This window comes from Rattus norvegicus, chromosome X (assembly GCF_036323735.1).
Source record: "Rattus norvegicus strain BN/NHsdMcwi chromosome X, GRCr8, whole genome shotgun sequence".
NCBI classification, from domain to species: Eukaryota; Metazoa; Chordata; class Mammalia; order Rodentia; family Muridae; genus Rattus; species Rattus norvegicus.
This window is the reverse complement of record NC_086039.1, coordinates 45,581,582-45,596,986: the sequence shown is the minus strand read 5'-3', so window position 1 is coordinate 45,596,986 and position 15,405 is coordinate 45,581,582. Positions and strand designations below refer to the sequence as shown.

Here is a 15,405-nt window from a genome sequence, read left to right as displayed (position 1 = left end):
AAGAATCAGCTATACTGATACCATGAAAACCATCCTTCAAAGACCTTAAAGATTCTGTCCTTCCGATTTGTAAGATGCTCCTGGAGAGAGACTGCCACCTTTCTATGAAATGAAAAAGCCTTCAAGGACAGGTCCAGTTATAGGTAAAGGGGAGAGACCAGTTTTTTTTTGCTAGGCCACCTATTTTCTTACTTCTAATACTTTGTTTCACAGTTGTCTGAAGTCCCAATGTCTTGATACTTCTCTGCTCTTAGACAATTATCACACAAGCTTAAACCAGTAGAATAATTCCTGGGGCTACCTCTGCATAACCCCAACAGTAAACCTACCTGAATGAAAAGGAAACTGTTGTTTGGCTTCTCCTGTGTGGGCGTCCCAAATTATTGTTGTCTGTGTTCCATAAACAGAGAGAAAGTTATTCTTCTCAAAAAACAATTATCTAGAAGAATGTCTTGTACCAAAAATGACAACCAGCCCCCTTTCCTTCTAAAAATTAATTTAACAACATATTTTATGCCTATATATAGCCAAACCTGTATCACTTATATATGCAATAGTGTAAAATAATCATACATGTCACTTGCATATTTCTGATCTAAGTCCATGTACACTGTGCATTTACACTAATATGAATGCTACATTAATGAGAGCAACTGGTACACAGTAGCCTTCACCAATATATGTGGGAAATCTACCAAAATTGATGTGAATTTCCCATTAGCTCTCAAACCCAGAAAACCATTAACAGGTAAGAAGGCACATCTGCTTGTCCCTTGCAAAGGAAGTGCTACAGAAATGAGCATTTCCAACAATCCCCTGTCACTCCATGAACTGGGACAAGAGGTGGAACAGCCCAAAAATCCAAAGTATGGATTGAAAAAAATCAAACTCTTAAGTCAGCTCCATGAGTTTCTGTGAAGTTTGCCCTGTATCAGGTCTCAGAGAATTCTGCCATCTACAGTGGGAAGCAGTGGTTTATCAGGTGAGGATAGGTGGCGCTATGGGAGGAAAAAAGAGTCTGTGACTAAAAATTGCTCAATGGATAAAGTCAACACAGAAACATCCACAACCGAATATTTTTATGAACTCCATTTGGAGATTTCTCCTCTTTCCATTACGGGACTGAAAGCACATTCTGCACGAAGGTCTACAGAGGTAAATGTATGAGGTGATTTCTTCTTCAAAGTCGTAAGTAAGAGCAAACCAGAGAAATGAACAGCCTAAATGAGTTATTTTGCCAAAGAAGCCAACAGACAAAAAATAAACCCACATCCACAGATAAAAGGGATGTATTTAAAGTTGACATTCACTCACCTTGTCTACACCAGCACTCAAAATATAATTCCCCTTTTTGTTCCACTTCAAGGCAAAGATGGGGCCTTTGTGTTGACCCAAGGTGCTGGCTAGGTTACCTGAGACGGGAAAACACAGACATGGTGACTTCACAGTTACCCACTGTTCACTCTAGGATCACACACCAACCAAGTCCTTCTTACTTAACACACATGAGGGATGCAAAACTTACCATCTTCTGTCCATATTCTTGCAAAACCATCATAGGAACCTGTTGCCAACAGTGTCCCATCGCTCTGGGAATAGAAAAAGACAAAACACATTAGTATCTGGGTACTTTCCTAGGCCTCCTTCCCACATGAGGCTGTGTGACAAAGCAAGCCCTCTGACAGAGGCAACACAAGTTCATGACAATGGGGACAACTTCCCACCCTCAGGCTGCTGTCCTTCCACTAGGACCTGATCATGAGCCCCTGGTACCAGTACCCCAGTGTGGGAGCTAAGAAAAATAGAACTGTCTGCCTCTTTGAGTTGCACAGGCTTCATCTGAACACATTGATACTTACATTCCAGTCCAATGAGGTGACATCCTTATTACTGGGAACATCATGTCCACCTTCACGGATGCAGTGCCTCAGCACAAGCTGTGTGGAGCCCCCGTTGCTGTTCTCATTAAGGTTCCATATCCTCGCAGTAGAGTCTCCAGATCTGTAGAACCAACATGGAGCATTTAACTCTGGTTCAATGGGGAAATGTGGCTGACATGGGGTTATGTCTCACATAATTAGCATGTGCTCCTGTCTTTTCCACCTCTCTTGTTTAGTTTCTTTTCTCACCCATCTCTTCTACTTACTGACTTGAGATGTGTCTGTCTTACTCTCCACCAATCAGAGGAATGGCTGGAACCACTGTCTTTCCCACAGTACAAGATGCTTAAAAGCAGCCTGTTCCTCAGTCTTCATTCATTAGGAGAGTCCAACAAACCAGGACACTTTCCTCAAGGCAGCACTTCAGAGAAGAATGCAGACCCAGGTGCTTTCCTGTCCTAAATTCTTACCCAGAAGCAAGTAGGTCACTAACAGGATTCCAGGCACAAATGAACACTTCAGACTCATGGCCTCGAAGGACTGTGGCTTTACTCGGTGGAATTTCAACGTCTCCATCTATTTCCATTGGTTTTGAGTGATTATCTGCCAAGTAAACATGAAAACGTACATGGTTCACCACACCATTGAAAGATGCATCCTTAGGTACTCACGTTTTAAAAATACTTTGTTTTTATGTATCAAAGTCACGCTACATCTGATGACTGTAAAAAGTGGGCATTTCTGCAGGTTGGTGCACATTTTGTATTTTTGTTTGACAGTACTATGCTGTATATTTGTTCCCAAAGTGTGCTGGAAGCTTGGTGTCAGCATGTGATGACAGCATGTGATGGGACCTTTAAGAATTGGTTCCCTTGGGGCTGGGGATTTAGCTCAGTGGTAGAGCGCTTACCTAGGAAGCGCAAGGCCCTGGGTTCGGTCCCCAGCTCCGAAAAAAAGAACCAAAAAAGAAAAAAAAAGAATTGGTTCCCAGTGGAAAGTCACTGTTAGTCATTTACAGTCTGCTCTGACTGCTTTTTCTCCCATGATGCCCCCTCCACCTTGCATTTCCACTTCAACGTCCATCATGGTCATGCCCCTGTGTATGTATCGCCTGTGAGCTGAAGTAGTTGTTTCAGGTATGTCATTACAGGAGCACAGAGCTAATTCACACTGCCACCCTCAAGAGAATCACACAAGAAGCCCAATGTGATGGCTCATCCAGTCCTGGAAGACTGATCACCTGAGTTTAATGCCCCAAACCCTGGGTTGAGAAAACCCTGAATGTGATCCTCTGACCACAGCATGCTTAGCCATTGCAGCAGAAATAAGGAGAAGTTACTTTGCAGTAGCATACTGTGAAGTCCAAGGCTGGTACCTCAACTGCACCAGGCCCAAGAACAGTGCGGAAATCATAAAGCTCAGTCGGTAGCATCAGGGATAAAGCCATTAGGACACACTATGAATAACTGCAAGAGCTGTGGGTGCACTCAGAACAAACCCTCTCTGCATGTGAGCTGCCAATATACATTAGGCATGTGTTCACCTCTGCTCTGTTCAAGTGCAGGGTGTTCTGGGGGTTTGTAATGATAAAGTAATATATAGCCCCATGTCTGGGGCTGCTGCTCTTGAAATTACCTTGGCTTGCAGGTTATAGCAAAATTGAGCTTAAGAACCTGAGGATGGGACACTAGTGAAATACTGGGATTGAAGGGCACCCACAAATGATACACTTATGGAAGCTCCCCTTGCGATATAGACATTCACAAAGGTGCAAAATTTCCTGAAACGAAGGGTGAAGTCAAAGATGGAGATCTTGCGGACAGACAGGAAGCAAAGTCCAGAGAGCAATTTAACAGACCAACAGTGGGCCACACTTTAAGCATTCCTTCAACTATGCATAGATTTTAGAGAAAAAACAAAGAAACAAAACCATGACCACTTCAAGACCAGGGCACTCTCCACTTACTTATTGCATGGGCTCCATTTTCTTCCCCATTCACGGTGGCTTCTCCATTCTTTGGTGGGTTTTGCTGAGCAGCAGCTGCTGGTGTTGTGGCCGCTGTGCTTGTGGCTGTGGCTGCGGCTGCTGCTGCTGCAGCTGCTGCATTGGCTTGCTGTTGGGCGAGCTTCTCCCGAAAAGCTTGCTGTCTTGTCTGTACCACATCGGGCATCACAGCATCAATTAACGATAGGGACTCAATGGGACGCCCATCAAATACCGTGCCATCCTAGGAAAGCAAGGCCAGGGTTACCCATCAGCTACCACAGACGAGAGACGCTGAAATGGACTAGGAATAAGATGTAAGGGATTTTTTTCGTGGAACAGGGTTAGATGGCAAGGACGGATGGGGAATTGGATGAGGAGGACCATTCATGGAGAGCTAGCAGTAGAAGACCATCCTTAGTAAGGGCATTATAGGTATCTGAACAGTGTTACTTTTATTCTATGACAAAACTTGTTGCCATCAATGTAGTGGTTATTCAATCAGTAGGGTAGAATTAGCTCCTTGCAGGATAAGTCTCAATGTAGCAGAGGCATTTTCAGTTGTCAACACTGGGAATATAGATTTACATTGTCATCTAGTGAGCAGAGGCAGGTCATACTGCTTACCATCCTCAGGTGCACTGGAAATCCTTCCTCTGAGCAACACACAGTCACAAAGGTGTAGTGCTGACACTGATGGCAAGCCTGACTGGATGCTATCACCAGATCAGGCATCTTTGCAATGACTATCATTAACAATGAAGGAAGAATGAGCACACTATAAAGACAACTGCACCATTCAGAATAGGACTCCGACACTTGGGTCCACCTGCATGTGTTCTATGATTCCCTGGGCTCAGTGTAGAGATGAAATGTCAACATGATGCAACCAGGCAATAGGGTCTCTTCATTCTAAAACGCATTAAAAATTGTACTTTGTCTGGTTTCCACCTACCAAAAATACATTTCCATAATATCTTTAAGAAACACAGGAAGTTCTTTCCTCAGGAAACACTCCAAATATTTGAATCATGAATCTCCACATGCCTCCAGGCTGTCCGCTGGATGAAAAACCATGTTCCCATATGCTCTAAACTTCAATTATCTCAGAAAGGAGAGGCACAAGTTTTGGCTGAATACTATCTAAACAACACTTTGCCCCAGGTGGATTTTTTGTTTGTTTTTCTTTTTAAATTATAATACAATGTAAAAAAAAGAACAAGAAAAGTAATGCAACATAGTACATTCCATTTCACTCATCAGCCACTTGGCTCTGGATTCTGGCCATGAGTGGCCAAGGTTGATGGTAAGTCTTGATCCTTTGATTTCATTTTTTTCTTTCATAGAGAGATAGAGCAAACAGTGTCATGAAACATGGTCATGTGACTGGGGAGATGTCTCAGCAGTTAAGAGTACTAGCTGCTCTTCTAGATGACCTGGGTGCAGTTCTCAGCATCCATACAGTGGCACACAAGTACCAGTAACTCCAATTTTGGGCAACCTCATGCCCTGTTCTGGCTGTTGTATGCACCAGAAACCCAGTGACACACAGATATGCATAAAGGCAAAGCAAACATACACATAAAATAAAACTTAACAAATCAACTAGAAAAAGAGGTAGGTTATTGTCAACATAATAAAAATAATGCCACATCTGAGTTCTTTCTTTAAGTCTTGGAAACACATAACAAAGATTATTTACTTCTAGACAAAGAAAAGCCTCTTGGATTGTGAGAGAAATAGAAATCAGACACTATTCTTGGGTTCAGAAGGGTAATTTTTATAAAGTTAAAAGAGAATACAGTACTAATGGCGGATCAAGTTCAGGGAAGGAGAAGTATGTACTAGAGTGGGTCAATTGAAATACGCATAGAAAAAAGCAGTAAGGAAACTTGTTATTTTGTACATTAAAAAAACAAAACAAGACAAAGTACGAACAGAGAGATCTTGCATGCACAGCTAAAGCTATAGACTATAAAAAAATAGTGCTGCTGAGAAAGAGGCACGGGGAACTCCACATGCTTTGTATCACCAATCTGTCACATAAGGTGTGGCCACTGATGTAATAGTGGCCTGGATGTTGAGGGTAATTCAAAGCTGCTTTCTGATTGGATTTGAGACCTGCTCCTCAAGTGGGAATTCAGATCTGGTTCTGTAAACTTGGCCAAAAGGTGGCTGGGGAAGATACTGCTATGGTTTTGCTAAATAAACATGGTATGCCTATCAAATTCTAAATATCCATGTTTAAGCCCATAGAGTAGTGCTGCTATTAGCTTTGCTCAGAGAAGCTTTTTCATTTTTGCAGTGTGTGGTACTCACGACAGACATTTATAAGTAGTAAAAGTGCTGAAAATGAACGACCATTGAATGTGCAGCTCTAAATTGGACAACTATATCATTTGCTCCAAGGCTCAGTCAGGAAACATGGATAGAGAATGTAGGAGCCAGAGAAATGGTTTGAGTGTGAAATGCTCTTCAAATTTCCCTCTGTTTTGACAGAAAATAAAGAGTCTCTATCAGCATTCAGTAAGGTCCAGCTTTGGACAATCTGCCCTGGGAAATCAGAAAGAGGGCTTGTCTGCTTATGCAAAGCCCTGGTATAAAGTAGATGAAGCTCTGTTTGTAAGAATAAATTGGTTGTTTTCATCAGTCAACACCTTGCGATTTTTCAAACCTGCACAAGGGGGCACCCAAAGCTTACTGATGGTGCAATGCCCTGTTTATACCTTCCACTTTTCCCCAGATACCTTACAATGCACACCAGACCTGTGGACAGGGATCATTATACACATTCTTCTGAGATCTGCTAGCGGAAGTCTGAAACTCTGCCATATTCTCAGGAATGAACATACCTCGTTGATGCTGATCTCCGCCTCCACATATTGCAGTCCTTTCTGAAGAATGGAGATTAGGGCAGCCGGTGGCACTAGTGTACCATTGATGTTGGACTGGCTAATGTGGCTTTCGATCCCAAACGTGAAGGCGGAATGGGAAAAACCTGCAGGAAGAGGGAAGCAGATGCATGTGAGAGCCAAGTAGGAAGGGAAATATGAGTTGGAAATGTAAACATGGAGCTGAGCGGTGGGTACCAAGAGACTTGGGGAAGGCTGTAGAATGGAAGCTCGGATTCTTGTATATGATTGGAAACACTTTGATGACAAAGCCTGGCTTTTATGTGGGAAGTGGGGAACTGAACGTAGATCCACATCCTTGCAGAGCAAGCACTTTACCTATCAAACCATCTCCATAGCGCTTAGATGCATTTTGACTGGCATTTTCAACATAAGATGGGTTTAATAGGAGTTGACTCAAACATTACACTGAGGAATGTACTAGCTTAGCTGTGATGTGTCCCCTAAAGGCCTATATGCTAAAGACTTGAGTGACAAGCCAGTGGTACAACTGAGTGGTGACAGAGCACTAATAGGAAGAAGTCAGGTCATCAAGGATGTGGCCTTTAATTAAGGGGATATTGGGACCTCCCCAACCCTTTCCATCTTTCTCTCTTTGCTTCCTGGCTGCTATGAAGCAAGCTACTCTGCCATACCACATACTACCATCACGATGTTCTCCCACACCACAGCAACCATGAACTTCTGAAAGTCAAAAACTCATTTCCTCCTTTAACTTCATTTGCTCGAGGTATTTGGTTACAGTGAAAGAAAGTTAACTAAAAGAACTACGCATGCAACTCCAGAAGGTGGGTACACATTATATCTCAAAAATGACCATTTGAAAATAGGTTTACTGTGGACAGAATTTGTAAAAATAAGTGTGCTGAGACTCTAGACCAATATGACCTTTTCTTTGTAAAAGAAAATGTGGACACATTTACACATCAGGACCAAGGTGATGCAGCTTTAAGCCAAGAAATTCCAAACGTTGCCATTAGGTCACCAAAGCTAGGGAGAGGCACAGAACTGACTCCCTACAGCCCTCAGAAGGAAATACTTGCCAATAGCTTCACCAAAGACGTTGAATCTCTACCGGGGAAATAAACATAGGGGGTTCCCAATTGGACTGAAGTGGCTTGATGCATGGTAGGCAAAATGGTAGGTTTTCATTAATATCATTTTGTAGATTCTAAATATCTTCAGATTGTGAGAATTAAAGTGTTTTACTTGAGAACTAAAATCACTCATTGGAGAAATCACATTAGATCATGACAAAATAGCATTTTGTCCCACCCAAGGCTCTCTGAACCCAACAGCTAGCTACCCACAAGGACTACTTTGCCACTGGGAGAAATATGTGTCTAGCCTTTTAACTATATACTTTGAAGTAACATTTTGACAAGGTCCCACTCACTATGTGGACTATGATGGCCTTGAACTCAAAAGATCCACCTTTCTCTGTCTCCCAAGTGCTAGGATTAAAGGTGAATGTTATTACACCTGGCTCAACTGTTCTTGACTGATTTCCTGTCCTGAGATCACGCTCTCTCTCCCAGCATTCTAACCAAGGAATGAAGTGCCTTCCAAAACACTTCTCTGTCCCTTTAACACTCTTACAAAGAGTATCCTTAGGTCTTTTGATGATCCAACAGTCTGGCTTTCACTGGTGATCAACTGTTCTGCCCAAAACATATTTAAAATGAACTTCTAACACAGAAGAAAGATGGTTACCTGATTCCTGGAGGTAGCGATATACCAGAAAGTTCACCTCGTCGCTGGTAATGCTCATCTTAGCCTCACCTTGCGGCGATGAGGTCTTCGTCTCGATCAAGTGTGAGCCACCCTCTGTTAGAAAAATATCAGAAACACTGTTTTGAATATATTGAATGTATTTGTCTTCTGAATGTGTGTGCACTGTGTGTGTGGGCATGTGTGCTAGGGACAGATTCAGAGCCTTATGTTAGGCAAGTACTCCATCCCTTTGAGATGATTTAAATACAACATATCATGAGTTGACCAATTACCATCATATTATATTATATTATATTATATTATATTATATTATATTATATTATATTATATTATATTATATAAGACAGATGGATGTATGTGTATATATGAACATATGAATACATGTGTGTGGACACAATTGAGAGTAGCCTGAGAAAAGAGACTCAGTGAAGGACCACCTAAATCAGGCTTGCCTATGGCTGTGTCTGTGAAGGAGTATCTTTTTTCCAAGCTATTTTTATTGATTATTTGGGGATTGCAAACAATACACCACTATCACATTCACTTTCTAGGCTTTCTCTGTCCAAACCCCATCCTTGTTATAACCCCAGCAAAAAAAAGTGAAATTTGTATCATCTTTATATTCACTGGCATGGTCAAACCCTTAGTGGCCTGTTCCTTAAATACAGACAAGTGAGTCCTTACCCTCCTGCATCCCTGCCAGAAGTTATCTACTGTGGAGGGCAACACCTCAGCATCCTATCATAGCTTTTAAGAGTTCTCCCCATGTTACTATTTGGGGGAGGTGTCTTCTATATCCATCTTTCTCAACTGTGTGTCTGCAGTCATCATTATTTTTGTGAAAGTGGCTTGTCTTTAAAGACCAGGAAGACATAGATTATGAGCTTTGTTTGACATGGTTTGTGATATCAACACAGACCACAAACAGGGTTCCTGTGTTGTAGTAGAGCCATGGACTGGGATAAAGCCCTCTGATGTAGCTGGGATCACAGACATCAACTCAGCATCCTGCCACAGCATAAACCACAGACCTCAATATCTTGATAGTGCTAATTGATAGACTGTATCATGAAATTGTAAGCCAAACAAACCCTTTCTCTCTTAACCTGGTTTTGTCAGGGTATATTATCACAGAAACAGAAATACAACTAGGAATGTGTATGCATGTTATGGAGATATAGAGATATGGGGGAAACATGTAAAGTGTTTCCCCAAAAAGAGAAAAGCTGGCATATATTTTAGGGTCAGGATAGAGTATGATACGAACCATATCAGGGAAGCCAGATTCAGGGTCAACAGAGAACACAATCACCTGACTTTGTATTTAGTCATTGAAACCACAGTGCATTATAATTCAGAATGTGCATGGTAATGGAACTCTACACATATGTAACCCTGAACAGACATGGGAAGATGTGGCTGGATCAGTATTTTAGACTGACACATGAGCAGACTGGTAGTGATGTCAAGTCTTCCTTGGAAGAATGACTGTGTAGTCCTGGGGAAATAATGCACCACAGTGTCTTCTCCTGGGGAAGTTTCAAGGGGTCTTCAACATATACCTAAAGGTCACTCTATTTCCAGGGTATACGAAGCCCCAAGGATGGTGAACAGCTGAGGGATTGAGTAACTACACATGTCACCTTGACATTATTTCTGTTTCAGGGCTCCAAGTTAAGAGATGCAGGGAACATGGGGGACAGAGAGAATCTCATGGAAACAGACTGTACTAAACCAGTCAGTTAAGACTGGTGAATTAGTAATAAAATACATTGCATACATGTATGAATCTGTCAGAAAACTAATACCTATATTAAAAAAAAACGGTTATTTTGCAGATACTAATGTATTTGTGCAAACACTGCCTCAAAAACACTGCAATTTCTACTTGGTGCCTTAGGGGGAAGAAACAGAGACTCAGTAAATAGCTATAAATTCACATTGAAAGCTAACAAAAATATAACTTAAAGAAATTAGAAAATGCAATAATATGTGTAGAAAAACACCAGGGCCTGAGCACATCAGCAGACTTGGTAAGTCTGAGTATTGTCATAATGATGACAGTCTTAGCTGCAGTGACAGGCTTATAGTCTCATGCTGGCCATCTCCAGCAGCCACAGACAAGTGGAAACCCAGCTCTCACTTAACACATGACCAATTAGTAGGACAGCACCCACTTCAGCCTGGAGCTCTGAGAGGTTCCAAGAAATGTTTTGCAACACTCCTGGTTACAAATAAAAGGGACTATTTGCTATGCTCATAGATATGCCTGGCCCCAAACAGAATAGGGAAGATGTTTCATTGGAGTTTATTTTCTTGCCTGAACTAGTTTTCAATAGAGACACCTTCAAGTAGTTGATGTGAGGTCTTTGGAGTTGGGACTGTACAGGAATGGAAATAATAAAAATAACAATTCCATCTGGAGTTGAAGCCACAACTAAATCAATCCCCTTTCCCTCCTTCCCTGTTCTGCAAAACAAAACAAAAGTTGATGACATCTCTGAACCTCCTGCACTAGAGAGAAGTGTCAACAGAAATAATAATTGGATTAGAGACCTCAAGAAATTAAGAGAACATTATGTTTACTGTTTTTGATTGTCTTTTCAAGACTTCACGGTTGCAAACATTCCCTTTCCTTCACAAATCAAGTCAAGATTCAGTATCTACAGATGGTTAAGTGACTTATTTATTACCAGTTTTCAGGTGTGCTTACAGTATTTAATAGCTATTATTCTTGGGGAAGCACGAGGGCTGCTCAAAATCAACAAGATCTAAATTGCCGTGCAGTACCTTTAAAAATGGAAGCCCAAGACTTCCTTAGCTCAGAGAGATGGTGCTGCTGTAAGGACACAGAGAACAAATTCATTACTTGCCACAAGAGGGCAATTCTGTTCTGCAGTGAAGAAGATGGCGCACGGTACTCACATTTTAGTGTGGGTAATACATCTGACACGTCATTATATGGCAAAAATTCTCCTTTCACAGTTCGTCCCTTGATTCAGAGAACTTTTATGGCCATGACAAGCTGCCTGTGTTTCTCAGGGAGGTAAGAAAGTATCTCGTTCCTGCTATTAGCATGCTGTTTTCTATGCTGGAAGGGTCTGAGGTAAAAGGAATTATCTACTGAGACTCAGGACTCAGGGTCCTGTTTGCATGAGGACCCAAGACAGCCAACTACAGAGGATGAAAAATGGTCTCAATGTACCCCTTCCATCAAGAGCAGGGAAGCCAAACACATTACATGCATATATGAATACTAAATAATTTTTCATAAGATGCCTGTTTCTCTGCTGTATTAGTCTCAGCAGCTCTTAATTCCCTGATTTTTTTCTCTATAGCATCATTAGTTTCTAAGTTCATAAATCATTAGTTACTTTAAGACAAAATTCTTTTCATTAATAAGTAGTCAGCTTTGGGAATTTCCTCATGACAACTGACTAATACAATGATCTTTGAGGTCCTCTCCCTGTAAATGTCCTTCCTGCTGTACTACAGATACTCCTTTGTTTGTACATTGGATTAACAGTGGGACAAGGGAAGGAAATATACAAAACCAAAAAGGTGGCCACTATGCATTTTATAGTTTGATCCCAATTGTGGAAAATGTGCAAATGAGGAAAGGTTGTGAAGAAACAACACACAATGGAATAGTATGTAGTCATTAAAACAATATTTAGGAGAAAATGCCTATGATAGTGTTGTGTAGAAAAAGCAGGTGAGTGCTGGGGAGATGGCTCAGTAGGGAAAGTGCCTACTACTACGCAAACATGAGGACCTTAGGTCAGATTCCCAGAGTCCATGTAAAGGACTGGCATGCTGGAGTATATTCTTGTTACTTCAGTACTATGGCACAGAGATAGGCAGAGCCAGGACTTGATGATCAGCAGGCCATGGCAAAGGATCAAACCAGGTTCAGTGAGAGACTCAAAGAATAAATTTGGAGTAGCAATAGAGCATATGACACGGACCTCTGGTCTTGCCTGATTACATGAGCAACCGCACTTTTAAACATACATGCACCTCTCATCACCCATGCACAAATCAGTCAACAGAAAAAGGTGATGCATGCATGGTACTACATCTTGCTTTGTGTGTTTACACCCTCCTCTTCATTCATAACTAGCTCTATAGGGACATTTTTGTTGCATTTACATATCTGTGTGCTTTTTGAATTTTCCATTTTATATTGTAAACATTAACTGGCCTATATTTTTTTAAATATAATTAAAATCTGGCAAAAACTTAAATACAGGGCTGGTAAAAGAGTCTTCTGTTAGAAAAAGAACTCTGGTTTTCAAATGAGATTATTTTCACCAAAAAGCATGCCAAAGTGGGTTGTATTGTGCCTGGCTGCCTTATTGGGTTGATTAAAATTTGCCGTCCTGAGGTTTTCTGCTAGCTAGACCCCATGACATCCATGACAGATGGTAATGTTACACAAAGGGAATGCAGAAGGCGGACCCAGAAGTAAACATTTTTGGACATGTTTACCTGGTTAAGAGCAGACATCTGCTATGGAAGCCCACTTCACACTAGTGAAGGATATGCACAAGCCAAGCAGTAAGATTTCTTTTCTCCCCCGAGACTGGTAAATCAGGTGGCTTGGATGGTACCAACAGACAAGCCTAAGCATGTCTAGGAACCATGTTCAGCTATAACCACCGAAGCTTGGTGCTTCCTTTACCTCAGCCTCATTTCCTAAAGTGCCACAACATCTCAAAACAGTATCATATCTGGGGACCAAGTATTCAAGTACAAGAACCTGTTGGGAGCACTCACATCATAAAATCTGAGAAGCCTCTTTTCTATACCTGCATACACAGGCACTAAGTTCTGTGATTATGGGTTTAGCAGTTTAAACTCCACAATCAAAAGACTGATAACATTTTTGTGGTTTTGTTTTATTGCTTGTTTGTTTTTTGAGACAGGGTCTTGTTTATATACATCAGGCTGGCCCTAAACCAACAATTTTCCTAACTCAGCTTCCTGCATCCTGGGGTTAAAGAAGTACATCACTATAGTTAGTTCAAGACTGATAATACTTTGTGTGGTGTTTATGTAGACTATGTGTGTAGGCACATATGTGTGTGCATATTTGGAAGCCAAAGGCAGGAAATAGATGTCGGTCTCTTTTGTTCTCTGCCTTAATTTTTGGCACAGGGTATCTCAGTGAACCTGGAAATTTCCATTTGGGGTAGACTGGGTAGTCAGTGAGCTTCTAGGATCTACCAGTTCTCCCCCTGCCTTAGGACAAGGTTTACAAGTGAGCACATAAGAATATCACAAGACCAAGAGACAGAGGAGGGAAGAGAAGTCATTTAGTGAGCTCAGTAGGCCATGACTCTTAAATGTCCACTGCCCCAGCGCCCGTAGCATCTGAATCCTTGGGGGCACACTGACATTGTTATATTCAATATTCACTGCACCCAATTTTTACTTGGGTAATAGGAATCCACTCAGGTCCTTTATGTTCATATGATGGGTAGGCACTTTGCCACCTGAGCCATCTTCCCGGCCCTGAGACTGATAATACCTGAAATGTAAAATAAAATAAAAAGGCAATAGCAGTAGTGAGCAGGGTCCCTCAATCTCAGCCCTGATACCAGAAAGCAGAGCATTCTTCTTTGTAAGGTATTCATATCAAGAGCCTTGTGGAACCTGTCTCTGAGAGTGGAGATTTTATCTCCAATTCAAAACAGCTACAACAGATGAGAAACCATTGTGCTTCACCAGCTTGACATTAGCAACCCAGTGCCTATCACCAGAGTTTATATATACAAGCTGACTGGCATCCAGCAAGTTCAAATGGCTTCCACATAGGTTTCCTGACCCACAAAATATAAACCATTAGAAGATGCTTGCTAATCACTGTCAACTGAATACAACAGTTTGAATGTGTTCCCCAAGAATTTAGATGTTGAGAGCTGTGTGGTAGTGGGCCTTTAAAAGGCAAGGCTTCCTGAGGTCACAGACTGAACCCCTTCCCTTTCTCTGTGTCCTGGTCTTGTGATGTAATTTCTCTTACACAAATTGCTACCAGTGTGATGTGATGACCACAAAGACAGTGCAGCTACAGGGCCCTCATATGAGTCAGACCTACCTATGTATGATGTAGCAGACTATGAGCTAAACAAACTTCTATATTTGAGTAAGTAGCCAGCCTCACACATTTCCTTTTAGTAACAATAAAACAGCCTAATAAAATGACAACCCAACCCCTAATCTCTCTTGGTCTTTCCTAATCTAAGGCAGGTTTTTCCATTTCTACAACAGGAAACAGTTGATTTTTACTAGAACAAGAACCATAACGCCTGCTCTGGAAAATGATGTCCCGAATACTGTCATGCAAGAGTTTGTATGGACATGTTTTGTTTCTTTGGTGTATTTATTCTGGGGTAGAGTTTCTTGCTATATAATAGTTCCAGATCTGGACTAGTAAAGAACTATTAATCTTTTTGAAAGCAGCTACTATATCTATCAAAAATTTGGGAGCTTTGAATTTTATTATTTTATGTGTGTAGGTGTTTTGTCTACATGTGTGTCTGTGGGCTACATGTATGCCTGATGCCCACCAGAAGAGAACATCAGATTCCCTGGAACTGGAGTTACAGGTGTTTGTGAGCTGCTAAGCTCAAGGTTGGGAATAAAACCTGAGTCCTTCGGAAGAGTTTTATGTTCTGAAAATGACATAATAAATTTTGTGAGATTTTTTAAAAAGTGGGATAAGCGTTACTAAAAGCCATTAAAAGTGTAGCTGAACATATAAAAATATGCAAATAAAACAAAACTCTCAAAGCAAAAGCAACACTTATTTACTTGTCTGCTTATTTATTTTCTGTTACAGTGCTCAGGATGAAACCTGGGGCTACGTCCATGATAAGTAGATGCTGTGCAG

At 41.3% G+C, this 15,405-nt stretch overlaps 1 protein-coding gene across 3 annotated transcripts in view; it reads right to left on the bottom strand.

The window, feature by feature from the left end:
* Positions 1 to 15,405, bottom strand: part of Tbl1x (transducin (beta)-like 1 X-linked) — a 156,550-nt gene that overhangs the window by 12,546 nt on the left and 128,599 nt on the right. For all 3 annotated transcript variants that reach the window (XM_039099666.2, XM_039099665.2, NM_001106964.1), the window contains 8 exon segments: positions 8,490 to 8,603; positions 6,717 to 6,862; positions 3,847 to 4,108; positions 2,351 to 2,483; positions 1,860 to 2,001; positions 1,526 to 1,589; positions 1,315 to 1,412; positions 330 to 390 (listed from right to left, as the gene is read on the bottom strand). In XM_039099666.2, the coding sequence (XP_038955594.1) occupies positions 330 to 390; positions 1,315 to 1,412; positions 1,526 to 1,589; positions 1,860 to 2,001; positions 2,351 to 2,483; positions 3,847 to 4,108; positions 6,717 to 6,862; positions 8,490 to 8,547 (964 nt within the window). In that variant the 5' untranslated portion in view covers positions 8,548 to 8,603.